The 14,219-nt window shown below is 39.7% G+C and overlaps 1 protein-coding gene across 4 annotated transcripts in view; it reads right to left on the bottom strand.

Annotated features, from left to right (window-relative positions):
• The window catches only part of RBM27 (RNA binding motif protein 27), a 72,671-nt gene extending 58,667 nt beyond the window's left edge, over positions 1–14,004 (bottom strand). For all 4 annotated transcript variants that reach the window (XM_023256343.2, XM_023256355.2, XM_023256351.2 and 1 more), the window contains exon 1: positions 13,792–14,004. In XM_023256343.2, the coding sequence (XP_023112111.1) occupies positions 13,792–13,850 (59 nt within the window). In that variant the 5' untranslated portion in view covers positions 13,851–14,004. The remainder of the gene's footprint in view (positions 1–13,791) is intronic.
• Between the last annotated feature and the right edge of the window lie 215 nt (positions 14,005–14,219).

Genomic DNA, 14,219 nt, shown 5'->3' with positions numbered 1-14,219 from the left:
AGAAGTAGTAGAAGGGCAGCAGAAAGGATCTTTAGCTACTTCCCTTTTTTCTTTTGTCCTCCCAACCCCCCCCCCCCCCCCCCCCCCCCCCCCGTCAGTAGTAACTTGTCTTTTGACATTCAAAATCATCTCATCTGCCAGGGCAGTACATGTTCCCTGAGTTGCCAACATGTAGTCAACATGTAGTACTCTCCAGACCTAACATTTTATCTACACTATAGGAAATGAAAGTTTTTGTGTTGTAAATATATACATATATGGGAAAAATACATTTTTTAAGTAAATAAAAAAAAATTTTACAAAAACAAAAGCCAAGCACTTCCTTCTATTCTATATTTTTAAAGTTCACAATTCAATAAAATAGAATTTTTTTCACTGCCAATACTGCTGTGGGAAAGGCTATTTCTTTAAACACCCGCACATTTATGCACCAAATCTAAGAGAGCAAGTTTCAATGTCAATTTTACAAAACTCAGAGCTAATAAAAAAATAATTATGGATAAGGGTCAAAGTGCACTGGGAAAGAATATAAGTGTCCATGATGATGAGCTATATATTAATAAAAATATGCAATTTAAAAGAAAGCCAGGATTTTTCTTAAGTAAAAAATGTAAATTACATTTTGGAGAATTATTAATAGACTACCTGGATAAATCCAATTGCTAAATTCTAAAATGGATATACAGATCAAAATCAGAAAAAAAAAAGTCTGGGGGCACCTGGGTGTCTCAGTCGGGTTAAGCGCCCAACTTCAGTTCAGGTCATGATCTAACAGTCTGTGGGTTCAAGCCCCGTGTTGGGCTCTGTGCTGACAGCTGGGAGCCTGGAGCCTGCTTCGTATTCTATGTCTCCCTCTCTCTGTGCCCCTCCCCTGCTCATGCCCTGTCTTTCTCTCAAAAATAAATAAACATTAAAAAAAATTAATTAAAAAAAAAAGAAAATGAAAACACTAATTTGGAAAGTCATATGCACCCCTATGTTCATCATGGCATAATTTACAACAGCTAAGAAGATATAGAAGCAACCTAAATGTCCATTGTCAGAAGAATGGATAAAGAAGATAAAGATGACGTCGTATACATACAATGTATTATCACTCAGCCATAAAAAAAAAGAATGAAATCTTGCCATTTGCCAACAACATGGATGGGCCTAGAAAGTGTATGTTGAGGGCAGTAAGTCAGAGGAAGACAAACACAGTAAGATTTCACTTACATGTGGAATCTAAAACATAAAACAAAGCAGAAACAGACTCACAGGAAACAAACTGATGGTTGTCAGAGAGAAGGGCAGTTGGAGGGGACGGGTGAAATAGGTGAAGGGGATTAAGAGTTGTAATCTTTCAGTTTTAAATAAATAAGACATAGGGGATATAATGTATAGCATAGGGAATATAGTCAATAACATTTTAATAACTTTGTATGGTGACAGATTGTAACTCGACTGATTGTGGTGAGCACTTCATAATGTATAAATCAGATCACTATATTGTATACCTAGAAGTAGTATAACATTGTATGTCAATTACCCAACCTAAAAAACAGCAATAATAAATAAATAATAAAATGAATATATAGCATTTGCACCTTCAAAAATGTTACACAGACCATGCTCACCTTGGCTAATCCATAAACACTTCACTCCTGAGAATAGTAAGGTAAGGTATTTGATCAATCAGTTCTAAACAACATTCAAATGGAGGGGAGAGGATTAAAAAAAATATCACATCTCTACCTTGACTTAGAAAGTTCAGATTGTGGATAAGGAAGATATTCTAAACATAGAAAAGACAAGAATTTTTAAAAATACGTACAAATGGTAGAAAGAGGCAATGTTGTTTTTTCTCCTGTTATAAGAAGCTTTAAGGAGTCTCATGACCTAACAGGTAGAAAGTTGGTAAGGATATGCCATTTCTAGTGAGAAGGAGGCAAAACATTCACATTACTGAAGAGGAGTTAAACGAACCCGTATTTCTTTTTAGGTTTACTTATTTTGAGAGAGAGTGCGATGGGAGGAGGGGTGGAAAGAGAGGGAGAGAGAATCAACCCCAAGCAAGCTCTGCACCGTCAGCGCCAAGCCCCAATCAGGGCTCCAACTCGCAAATGGTTGAGATCATGACATGAGCCAAAATCAAGAGGTGGACACTTAACCAACTAAGCCACCCAGGTTCCCCAATCCCACATATCTTATACATGTATTTAGTATACAGACTCTGAAAAAACAACTGCGGAGTTAGGTTGCTTCTGATAAAACACACGATGAGAGGATGATGTGAAAACACAAGATGAATAATTACAAGAAGGTAAAAGATCAGGAAAAAACTAGACACCAAGAGAATGATCACAGATTTTAAGTATTTGTGCAACATGAGTAAACAACTGATTGTTAAGAACTGAGAGTTAGAATTCTGTACCCAATTCAAAAGCATGTTTACAACCAAAGGAATGGGACCATTTAAATTGAACAGCTCCTAATATGTACCCATCAAGTACTATGACGGAAATTACCAGTCTGAAATAATCAAGTCACACCAAGTGAATGGTGAAACTTAAATACACCGGAGAGTTTTATGCTGTAATTTTCTGTACCTTTATGACTGTTCTTATATAGTCTTTTATCACTTCTTACTATATAATCTTTAGAAGTTAACAAATACAATACTGTAGTAGCTTTGACACCAACAAGACTTCCAAAAGCGTGTCCCAAAAATCGGGGCATGACTAAGATTCTTGGTAATTTATGAGACAAATGCAGGACGACTTCTTATTCTCTTATTCCAGAGTATTTTAAATCTTTTAGCTATTTATTTGTAACCAAAGCTTATGGAAACCAATTTCTCCTTAACTATAGGGACAAGCATGTTTGAGAATAAAAAAGATTTTAAAATCTTGGATCCATGGCTGTGTTAAGTACACACATTTCTAGACAGAAAGAGGCTTCTATTGTAAGAAAGATTAGAAAACATAATGATACCCATCTGAATTACTATTCTACTATAGTCTTTAAAAGGCCTTAACAGCACAATGAATTAGTATTCATTTTATAGATATCTAAATTTGTAAATATGTAAAGACAAATTAAGGAATCCACCTAAGATCAGGCAGAAAGCATACTTGTGGAAGTAAAACTCAGTTGCAATTCCAGGGAGCAAAATTATTTTATAGCATATTTTATAGCATATGCTTTCCTACTGTAAATCTGCATGACAAATTAATGTATCTGAAGTCTCGACCAATAGTTACCTTCCAGTTAAAATCAAGAACAAAATAAATTTCCTTAAGTTTAATGGAAATTAGAAACACGAGGACTCCTTAAAATGTACATCTTGCATAATAATATTCTAAGAACATGTTTCAATTATCTTTTATTTTAAAAAATCAACTATAATGAATTTTCATCAGGGGAAGTTAACAGAAATACTGCCCTAAAAATATCTGTAAAATCCTCAAATTTGTCCTTTCCTCCTTAATGAAATCTCCACTACAGGTTTATGACCCATCTGCTTTGGTGGCATATCAGCTTTACAGATCTCAGACATATGTCCAATCCCAAGACCAAAGAATAAAGGTCTTTGCTTGCCTTAGGCCCTAGCCAAGAAACACTACTTAAAAGTTAGAGAAGTCTAATTTCTTTTTTTAAGGAAAAAACCAACACTATTTAAACCTTTTCCACTTTCAGAAAAATCTACATGTTCCTGAATAAGAAGGGCCCAAGTTTAAGTTATACCTTAGTGTGATATTTGTTTCAGAAGTGAGACAATGAATACGTTACTGAGCCATAGGGGAAAGAACCTCCTGATCTTAATGTGTATCAACAGCCATTAAAAATATTCATATTCTCTGACTAGTAGTTGTAGTTATGAGAAATTAGCCTCAGGAAATAAAGCCAAACATAGAGAACACTATACCTAATTAGTGCTAAATATATATATGTATCTAAATATACACATGATATAAAAACAGCATTATTTTTAGCACAAAGTCAAGATACCCATTCTTATTGTTTATTTTTATTTTTATTTATTATGTATGTTTATATAAATAATATACATTTATTATTGTTTATTTTTCAGAGAAAGAGAGCGAGCGAGTGCGCTTGCGAGAGCACAGGAGGGGCAGAGAGGGGTACAGAGAATCCAAAGCAGCCTCCTTGCTGACAGCAGAAAGTCTGATGAGGGACTCAAAATCAAGAACGGTGAGATCATGACCTGAGCCAAAGTTGGATGTTCAATGGACTGAGCCACCCAGGTACCCACCCATTCTTATTGTAAATGTTTATGAAACATAAGGGATCCAAAGTGATAGTTATAAAAATACACAGATATGAAAAACATTTCTGATGTAAGGTAAAATGGAGAAATCAAGATAAGAAATTTTACATTTGGGGGCACCTGGGTGGCCCAGTTGGTTCAGCACCCAACTCTTGGTTTTGGCTCAGGTCACAGAGCCTGCTTGGGATTCCGTCTCCCTCTCTCTCACTGCCCTCCCCCTGCTCTCTCTCTATCTCAAAAATAAATAAGTAAACATTGATGTTTATGTTTACTTTTGAGAGAGAGAGCACAAATGGGGGAGGGCAGAGACTGAAGGAGACAGAAGCAGGCTCCAGGCTCTAAGTTGTCAGCACAGAGCCCAATGTGGGGCTCAAATCCACGAACTGTGAGATCGTGACCTGAGCCGAAGGTCACGATCCAAATGAGCCACCCAGGTCCTCCAATAAGTAAACATTAGGTTTTTTTTTAATTTTACATTTGACTCTTATTATAGCTACATGAAGTTCAAACACACAAGAGAAACTAGAAATTAATACACACAATTTTATTATTTTTTCTTTCTATATTTTCTATAATATAATAATGCTTTTATTTTTACTTTGCAAGAAAAAAAAAACCTAAATAAAACACCAAAATGTCTGATCCTGAGATATGTGTTCAGATTATTCCGCTGATAAAACAACACTGGAAAAACAAGTAAAGGGGGCACCCGGTTGTTTCAGTTGGTGAAGCGTGCGACTCTCAATCTCAGGGTTGTCCAATTCGAGCCTCATGTTGGGTGTAGAGATTACTTAAAAATATAATGTTAGGGGTGCCTGGGTGGCTCCATCAGTTGAGTGTCCCAACTCTTGTTTTTGGCTCAGGTCATAATCTCACACTATGCTCCTAAGATCGAGCCCAAGTGGGGCTCTGCACTGGTCATGGAGCCTACTTGGGATTCCCTCTCACTCTCCCTCTGCCTCTGCCCCTCCCCAGCTTGTACACACACTCTTCTCTCTCTCTCAAAATAAATGAATATTTAAAAATAAAATAAAATAAAATCTGAGGCACCTGGCTGGCTCAGTTAGTTAAGCATCCAACTCTTGATTTCAGCTCAGGTCATAATCTCTGTCATGAGTTCAGGCCCTGCCTCTGAGTCCAGGCTAGGCAAGGAGACTGAGCTTGCTTGGGATTCTCTCTCTCTCTCTGCCCCCTCCCTTATCTCTTTCTATTAAAAAATAAGAAGAAGAAGAAGAAGAAAAAGAAGAAGAAGAAGAAGAAGAAGAAGAAGAAGAAGAAGAAGAAGAAGAAGAAGAAAAGAAAAGAAAGTAAAACTTGAACTGACTTTATTAAAAGAGTTAATGTGGGGCGCCTGGGTGGCTCAGTTGGTTAAGCGTCCAACTTCAGCTCATGATCTCATGGTTTGTGAGTTTAAGTCCCACGTCGGGCTCTGTGCTGACAGCTCAGAGCCTACAGCCTGCTCCAAAATCCGTGTGTCGCTCCCTCTCTCTCTGCCCTTCCCCTGCTCCTGCTCTGTCTCTCTCTCTCTCTCAAAAATAAACATTAAAAAAAAAATTTTTTTTTAAGAGTTAATATGAATAACATTAAGTTGTAAGAACCTGTTAACACATATTAAAAAGAAATAATGGGGGCGCCTGGGTGGCGCAGTCGGTTAAGCGTCCGACTTCAGCCAGGTCACGATCTCGCGGTCCGTGAGTTCGAGCCCCGCATCAGGCTCTGGGCTGATGGCTCAAGAGCCTGGAGCCTGTTTCCGATTCTGTGTCTCCCTCTCTCTCTGCCCCTCCCCCGTTCATGCTCTGTCTCTCTCTGTCCCAAAAATAAATAAAAACGTTGGAAAAAAAAAAAAAAAAAAGAAATAATGGCACTTCTACTTCTTTTCGAATGAAAGCTTTCATCTTCCCCTTAATTAATTAGAGGCTTTCATGAATGGAAGAAAATATCTAGATTTACCTTGGAGAAAAAAAAAATATATATACCTGTCAGCTGCAAACACTGTTTTGATATTCAAACTATGGCTTACAAATCAATAGTCACCAGCTAAGTATACCCTAAAAATTAGGCTATTAAAAAAATATGGGGCACCTGGGTGGCTCAGTCAGTCAAGCGTCTGACTTTGGCTGAGGTCATGATCTTGGAGTCCCTGAGTTCCAGTCCCGCATTGGGCTCTGTGCTGACAGATTGGAGCCTGGAGCCTGCTTCAGATTTTGTCTCTCTCTCTCCTTGCCCCTCCCCTCCACACGCACATTCTCTCTCTCTCTCAAAAAATAATAAACATTTAAAAAAAATTTTTTAAATAGTACTTTTCAAAATTGTCAACAAATGTGTACATATACATATAAGGACACTGATTCATTTAAACATTTACTGAATGTTTACTAAGTACCAAGCATCTTGCTTGGTAATGGAATTAGTCTAATCTAAGAAAGACAGACCTTGCCTTGCAGTCTAGTGGCCAAGGGCTGAAAATGAAAACAAATAATTACAGTACAAAATAACAAATGGTTAAAAAACAGATTCACAACAAAGTGAGCAATAACCCTATCAGAGGATGAGACAAGACAGTGATAGGAAACAGAGGGCTATAAGAGCAACTTCTGGCTTCTAGCCTATAGCAATTGGGCCAAGAAAAAAGTCAGACATATTTAGGAGGCAAACCAAAGGACATAAGAACAAGTATGTCCTTAAACTTAGTGTATTTGCCAAGGGGTGCCTGGGTGGCTCAGTTGGTTAAGCGTCTGGCTTCAGCTCAGGTCATGATCTTGTGGGTCGTAGGTTCGAGCCCCATGTCGGGCTCTGTACTGACAGCTCAGAGCCTGGAGCCTGCTTCAGAGTCTGTGTCTTTCCCTCTATCTCTGTCCCTCCCCTACTAGTGCTCTCATTCTCTCTCTCTCAAAAATAAATAAACACTCAAAAATTTTTTGTAGAGTGCCTGGGTGGCTCAGTTGGTTAAGTGTCCAGCTTTGTTCAGGTCATGGTCTCATGGTCCATGAGTTCAAGCCTCGCGTCAGGTTCTGTGATGACAGCTTGGAGCCTAGAGCCTGTTTCAGAATCTGTATCACCCTCTCTCTCTCTCTGCCCCTCCCCTGCTCATGCTCTGTCTCTCTCTCAAAAATAAATAAAAACATTAAAAAAAATCGGGGGGGGCGGAAACTTGCCAAGAAGTCTTCTGGTCAAAATAAGTCCTTTCCTGTGAAATAGTTAAGGGTCAGTCTCCTTAAACGAGTCCAATGACAGCACTTTAGAGACAGAATAATTCCTTGAGGCCACTAAGCACATTATCAGAACTTCTCAATCTTTTAAGAACATACCTTCAAAATATTCATTTCACCCTAGTAGTTTATTTACGTAAGAGGTCAGGTGTCATAGCTACTAGGTGATGATTTTTCCTCCTATTTGAGCAGCTGAAGACATTACTAATCAGAACTTAATGTGATAAGGATTGCAAATCTATGGTGGCATGTAAAACTCTATAGAGTTCAAAGTATACTCCCTCCTTGAACACTGAACCAATACAGTGATCTATGAAGCTTACTGCTGCCTTTTCCATCATACTCCAAGATGACAACATATTCAATCTCCTAGTGCACTAAAAAAGATGTTGCTATGGGCTGAAGTCACAGAAGCTACACATCAAAGTCACGGCTTTCACCAATTCCCGGTCCTACCTACAGGCCCGCAGTGAGACTCTAGCTGCTGTCTAGTAAGTAGCAGTAATGCTTAACAATATTAAGTAAAATATTTTTGCAAAAAGAGTTTAACATATTTTAACATTTCAAAAACCACAAATTACATTTATATTTAATGATTCTAAGGTACACAGGCACTTTTTATAGTCTACACATTAATATTCATACCATATTTGAAAGATAGGTAGATGGCTAATATTATTAACTGTTTAGAGAAAATTTAAAGAATTTCTCCAAAGTCACACAGTAAATCAGAGATAGATACAGAACTAGAAACTAAATGCCCTGATTCACATAATGGTGTTTACTACAATAGATAGATGCAACTGTACAAAAAAGTATTACAAACCCCATCACTCATTTTAAAACATATACCAAGGAGGGCGCCTGGATGGCTCAGTCAGTTAAGTGTCCAACTTCGGCTCAGGTCATGATCTCAGTTCATGAGTTCGAGCACCATTGTTAGGCTCTGCGCTAACAGCTCAAAGCCTGGAGGCTGCTTCAGATTCTGTCTCTCCCTCTCTCTCTGCCCCTCCCCCGCTCTCACTGTCTCTCTTTCTCAAAACAGACATTGGGAAAAAAAGTTTTAAACATATACCAAGGGGACTCCTGGGTGGCTCAGATGGTTAAGCATCTGACTCTTGGTTTTGGCTCAGGTGATGATCTCACAGGTTTGTGAGATGGAGCCCCACATCAGGCTCCACACTGAGCCTGCTTGGGATATTCTCTCTCACAATAAGTAAACTTTAAAAAATAAAAATAAAGAAAAAAATAAAACACATACCAAGACAGATTTTTATAGTAAGCTAAACAAACAGCTTTGAATTATGTTTATATATATATATTATATATAATGTAAATAACTTAAAACACTTAAAGACTTTTAGGGGAGGTGTCTGGGCGGCTAAGTCAGTTGAGTGTCCAACTCTTGATTTCCGCTCAGGTCTTGATCCCAGGGTTGTGGGATGGAGCCCTACATTTGGCTCCCTACTGAGCATGGAGCCTGCTTAATATTCTCTCTCTCCCTGGCTTGTACTCTTTCTCTCAAATAAAAATAAATACATAAAGACATTTTCAGGTAGAAATGCATGTTTGTTATTAAAAAATGCTTTTGCCTGGGGGTACCCAGATGGCTCGGTGGATTGAGTGTCTGACTCTTGATTTGAGTTCATGAGTTCAAGCCCTGAGTGGGGGCTCTGCGCTGGCAACGTGGAGATTGCTTGGGATTTTCTCTCTTCCCCTCTCTCTGCCCCTCCCCCACTTGCTCTCTACCTATCTCTCAAAATAAATATATTTTTTTAATTTTTTTAATGTTTATTTATTCTTTAGAGACATAGAGACAGAGTACTAGCAGGACAGAGACAGAGACAAAGGGAGACACAATCCGAAGCAGGCTCCAGGCTCTGAGCATGGGACTTTAACACACAAGATCATGACCTGAGCCCAAGTAGAACACTTAACTGACTGAAACACCCAGGCACCCCCAAAAATAAATATTTTCTTAAAAAGAAAAATGCTTGCCTGAACTTTTTTTTTTATGTATTTATTTTTGAGAGAGCACTAGCACAAGCAGGGGAAAGGCAGAGACAGAGAGAGGGAGAGAGAATCCCAAGCAAAGCTCTACTGCCTGAACTTTTTCTAAACTTGTAACTTCATCAGTTTTTAATTTATCCCTTGGATTTTAGTTAGACTTTACTCTTAAAGGGCCCACCTACTGAAAATGAGACGTTATTTCTAATAGAAACCATGACATCTCCCAATTGTACATAATTCCTACATAGTCTCTCTGACTGACATCTAGGATATTTTGAAAGTGAGCAAAGATAAAGACCTTAAACAAGGGGCGCCTGGGTGTCTCAATCAGTTGAATGTTCAACTCTTGATTTCAGCTCAGTTAAGGAGTTTCTGCTATTGAGCCCCACGTCCAGCTCTGTGCTGACAGCAAGGAGCCTGCTTGAGATTCTCTCTCTCCCCACCCCCACCTCCAGATCGTGCTCTCTCTCAAAATAAATAAATAAACTTAGAAAAAAAAAAAAAAAAAACCTCAAACAAGACTTGTGAATTCAGTCTGTTCATGTAGCAGTAGGAAAAGAGATAAATTTCTTGACTGAGATGGTTTCACTCCCTTGACTGCACTGCCAGTGAAAATGGTACTAGGTTTTCCAAGCCAGTTAAGGAGTCATTTCTTCCAGGCACTGTCCTTTTGTCTTTCCTCTAGTAAAAGTAATTGACATGGGGCACCTGGGTGGCTCAGTCGGTTAAGCGTCCAACTTCGGCTCACGTCATGATCTGGGCTAATAGCTCAGAGCCTGGAGCCTGGTTCAGATTCTGTGTCTCCCCCTCTCTCTGCCCCTCCCATGCTCATGCTCTGTCTCTGTCTCTCAATAATAAGTAAACGTTAAAAAATAATTTTTTAAAGTAAAAGATAGGTCCCCAATCTACAAACGAAGTGGAAGGTAACAGATAAGCTCTAGTATATGATATTTCTAATTTGTCTATAAGAAATAAGTAAATGTAAAATGCCTTGGTTTAGAAATACCCCATTACATGCAACACAACATACTTAAAAGCCCCTAAAAATTAAAATCTTTTATAAATTTACTTAACCATAAACTAAGCTAAGAAAACACAATAGAATATCATGTGCATGGACACAGTATGATTCCAACATATCCACTTCAACTCCCTTATCTGAAACCCTAACAACTGCTCTGAAACACTAGGTCATAACAACGTGCCAATCTGCCATGAAAATTTTCTACAATCTGTAATACGCAAAAAGTAAATTACAAAATACAACCCATTTTAGCATATCATTTATTATATTTTAGGGTGTGTAAAAAAAATCCCATGACAACTAATGAAAATACATATATCTGCATTTATCCCTTTCCTTTTTGCATTTGCTGTCTCTTATTAACGCTTCCATCTGAAACCATACTTCCATGAGTTAAAAATTAGTATTTTTTAATTTGTACTTCTAGGAAAGCCTGAGTAGTGATTTTGGCTCTTTTTAGCCCCAAAAAAGTAACAATTTTTTAATAATTAAAAAAGCATTTTGGGTGTTTTCAGTTGAACATGTAAGTAAAAACAAATGGAGAAACTAAAATAATCACTTTCAAAGATAATTTTTACCCATAAAAATTACAGAATACCTATAAACTTATTAGTATAAAAAAGCCAAGGGAAAAAACACGATTAGGTTTAAGTTTGTACCCAAACTAAATTTTCACATTAAAGAAGAAACAAAAACAAAAACAGGGGCGCCTGGGTGCCTCAGTTGGTTAAGCAACTGACTTCAGCCCAAGTCATGATCTCAGTCTGTGAGTTCGAGCCCAGCAGTCAGCTCTGTACTGTCAGTTCACAGCCTAGAGCCTGCTTCAGATTCTGTGTCTCCCTCTCTCTCTGCCCCTCCCCCGCTCACTCTCTTTCAAAAAATGAATAAACGTTAAAAAAAACTGTTTAAAACAAAAACAAAAACCACTACCCAGAATAAAACATTTTAGGGAGGACTAAAAAAAAAGGCAATTAACATTAAAGTAACATTAAAACTAGTCACCTTCTACCAAAGACATATATATGTAATTCTTATAGAATCTCTACCTACAAACAAAATCAGAGCCTATATGAGCCAAAACTGTCACACACGCACACAAGGTTTTTTTTTTTGATGTCAAATAACATGAAGGTAAACAATTTTTTTTTTTTTTTAATTTTTTTTTTTCAACGTTTATTTATTTATTTGGGACAGAGAGAGACAGAGCATGAACGGGGGAGGGGCAGAGAGAGAGGGAGACACAGAATCGGAAACAGGCTCCAGGCTCCGAGCCATCAACCCAGAGCCCGACGCGGGGCTCGAACTCACGGACCGCGAGATCGCGACCTGGCTGAAGTCGGACGCTTAACCGACTGCGCCACCCAGGCGCCCCAAAGGTAAACAATTTTTTAAACATGATCTTTTTTTCAGCCTTTTCCATATATGGTCAATTTCACTAAATCTATTTATGTTCTACCTTCATCACAATACATCTCCATCTCTGTGCTCCCAAACTTTACTACAGAAAAAGACAGCAGACTCAAGACACCCATACTCTTCTACAAAACTTTCAAGTAGATCAACACTAATATAAAACCCAGAAGCCCTTAGTGTACTTTCATTCACACCTGTACTCTCACATAGTCCTCATCCTCAGAATGTAAAAAGCATGTCAGACACCAAAATTCTAATGCTGCCTCCTTCACCCATCCTACCTTCATAAGGCTGACACAGTGGACTAAAGATGACTCTCTTCTTAGGTGTTCACATCCAAGAAATCAAAGTAGCAAAACAACAACAAAGTTATTTAACAAGATTTCTCAGGAGGACCAGGACATAAACTGGGAAGTAGCTGTCTCCCAAAAGCCCCAGCTTTACCACACCTCCACGCCTCCCAAACTACCTCTTATTTACAGTTCTGAAAAACTCAATGTTTCCACTAAAATGGTCTAATCTAATGAATCCTATAGCCTGCCCATCTCTTCCTCTACCCCTTTTCTTTCACCAGCAAGTCCTCACCTCTAACAGGAGAATAAGCACTAGAAATTAGGAGGGGGCAGGAAATGATCCCTTCCCTTCTCTTTCCAAGCCTTCTTTCCCAAGAGAGTTCGATATCATCTCTCTCCAACTCCCCCTTCAGCATTCCTTCTCTTCCCTCTCTGGGATGTTTCAGAAACTACCTATATCCCATTATCTCAAATAAACTCACCACAATCCTAAGCTCTTAAAATGGTTACAAAACAAAACAAAAAGCTGGTACCTCTGCTCTCTCTCTCAAGTGTCCCAGTAATTCCATAACTAATACTACCCAAATATTTTTCAAAAACAAGCCCTTCTGATTCTTCAGCCCGTCAACAATAATCCTACACCCCAATATCCTCAGTTGCCCTCACAATCCTTCAACAATATTTACAAAACTCGTAGTCTTTCTTCTACCCCTTTTATTGCTCCTATGGCTGTACCTAAAAATCCCTACATGTTGCAGGTATACCCTCTTTCAACTACTCCTCCAATAATATTAAATACCAGGGTAGCCCTTTCAACCCTCAAACTTTAAAATCTCAGTATTTTCTAACCCTTAATGGTATTTAAAAGTTATTAGTTCTCCTAGTACTAACAACTCCCAGATAATATTTTAAAATCCCTTCATATCCTTGTTATCCTATTTAACAGCTTTCCAGTAATTCCCAAAAACACTTGAATGCTCACATATCCCTTTCAACTACCTCATGTTTCTCAAATCCTTCAAAATTCTTGAACCCTTAGAGCTCATCAATAATCGCTATAAAACCCTCAGTATCCCTACTCTTCCTTTCTGTCTTCATGTTTTTAAAAGGCCCTCGATACTCTGCTTCTGGATCTTTTAGCCTCGTACTAATATTGTTAATAAAGCCCTCGACATGCTGCTACACCCTTAATATTCACATTCAAAAATCCCTCGATAGCCTTGCGATCTACCGCTGTTCTCAAAGAGTAAAATTTTAAATTCCCTCACTATCCTGCTACCCCTTCCAACACCCCAATATTTATATTTAAAAAGCCCTCGCTGTCCTTGCCGCCCCCCACCCCCACCCTCCGGTCGCACAGCCACACCGCCTCTACGCCCCTGCCTCCCGCCGCCCCCCCCCCGCCACCGCCCCCCCCACAATGGTGATAGTACTACAGAGAAGACGTCGCCGGGACCTCCGGACCGCGGCCCCTCCGCTCCGCCCTCCCCCACGCCGTCTCCCCTCCCCCCACGCCCCCGCGGGCCCCCAACGCCCACGTTCGCCGGCCCTGGCCCAGCCTGGCTCACTCACATCGGCTCCAGTAACTTGGCCAGCCAGGACTTGAGGGCATCCACATCCTCTATGAGCATGGTGCAGGGAAGGCGGGCTCGGCCGCCGGTCTTGTTCAGGCCTGCCGCGGGTCTCCCCTCGCCGCTTCCTCACCCTCTCTTCACAGCTCCCGGTGCCCCAGCCCACCGGGCATCTTAGGAGACTTCAACCTACTCCCCCGGCCGGGGCCTAACAGGAACTAACCCAAGAGCCCTCACTCAACCTAGCTTGACGGCTCAGCGGGGCAGGAGATAGCGTCAAGTGGCGGGCGCAAGAACCAATAGAAATAAGAGGGCCGTGCGCGCAGAGCCAATGAAAAAGCTCGCTCGCCCCGCCGGCAGGCCGTACCCAGCTAAGGAGGAGGGATATAGCAAGGTAGGTGGAGAGCTTACGTGAACTCCTGGTGCAAG

The sequence above is a fragment of the Felis catus genome, chromosome A1, assembly GCF_018350175.1.
Source record: "Felis catus isolate Fca126 chromosome A1, F.catus_Fca126_mat1.0, whole genome shotgun sequence".
In the NCBI taxonomy this organism is placed as follows: domain Eukaryota; kingdom Metazoa; phylum Chordata; class Mammalia; order Carnivora; family Felidae; genus Felis; species Felis catus.
Note: the sequence above shows the minus strand (reverse complement) of the source record. Positions and strands in the feature narration are given on the sequence as shown.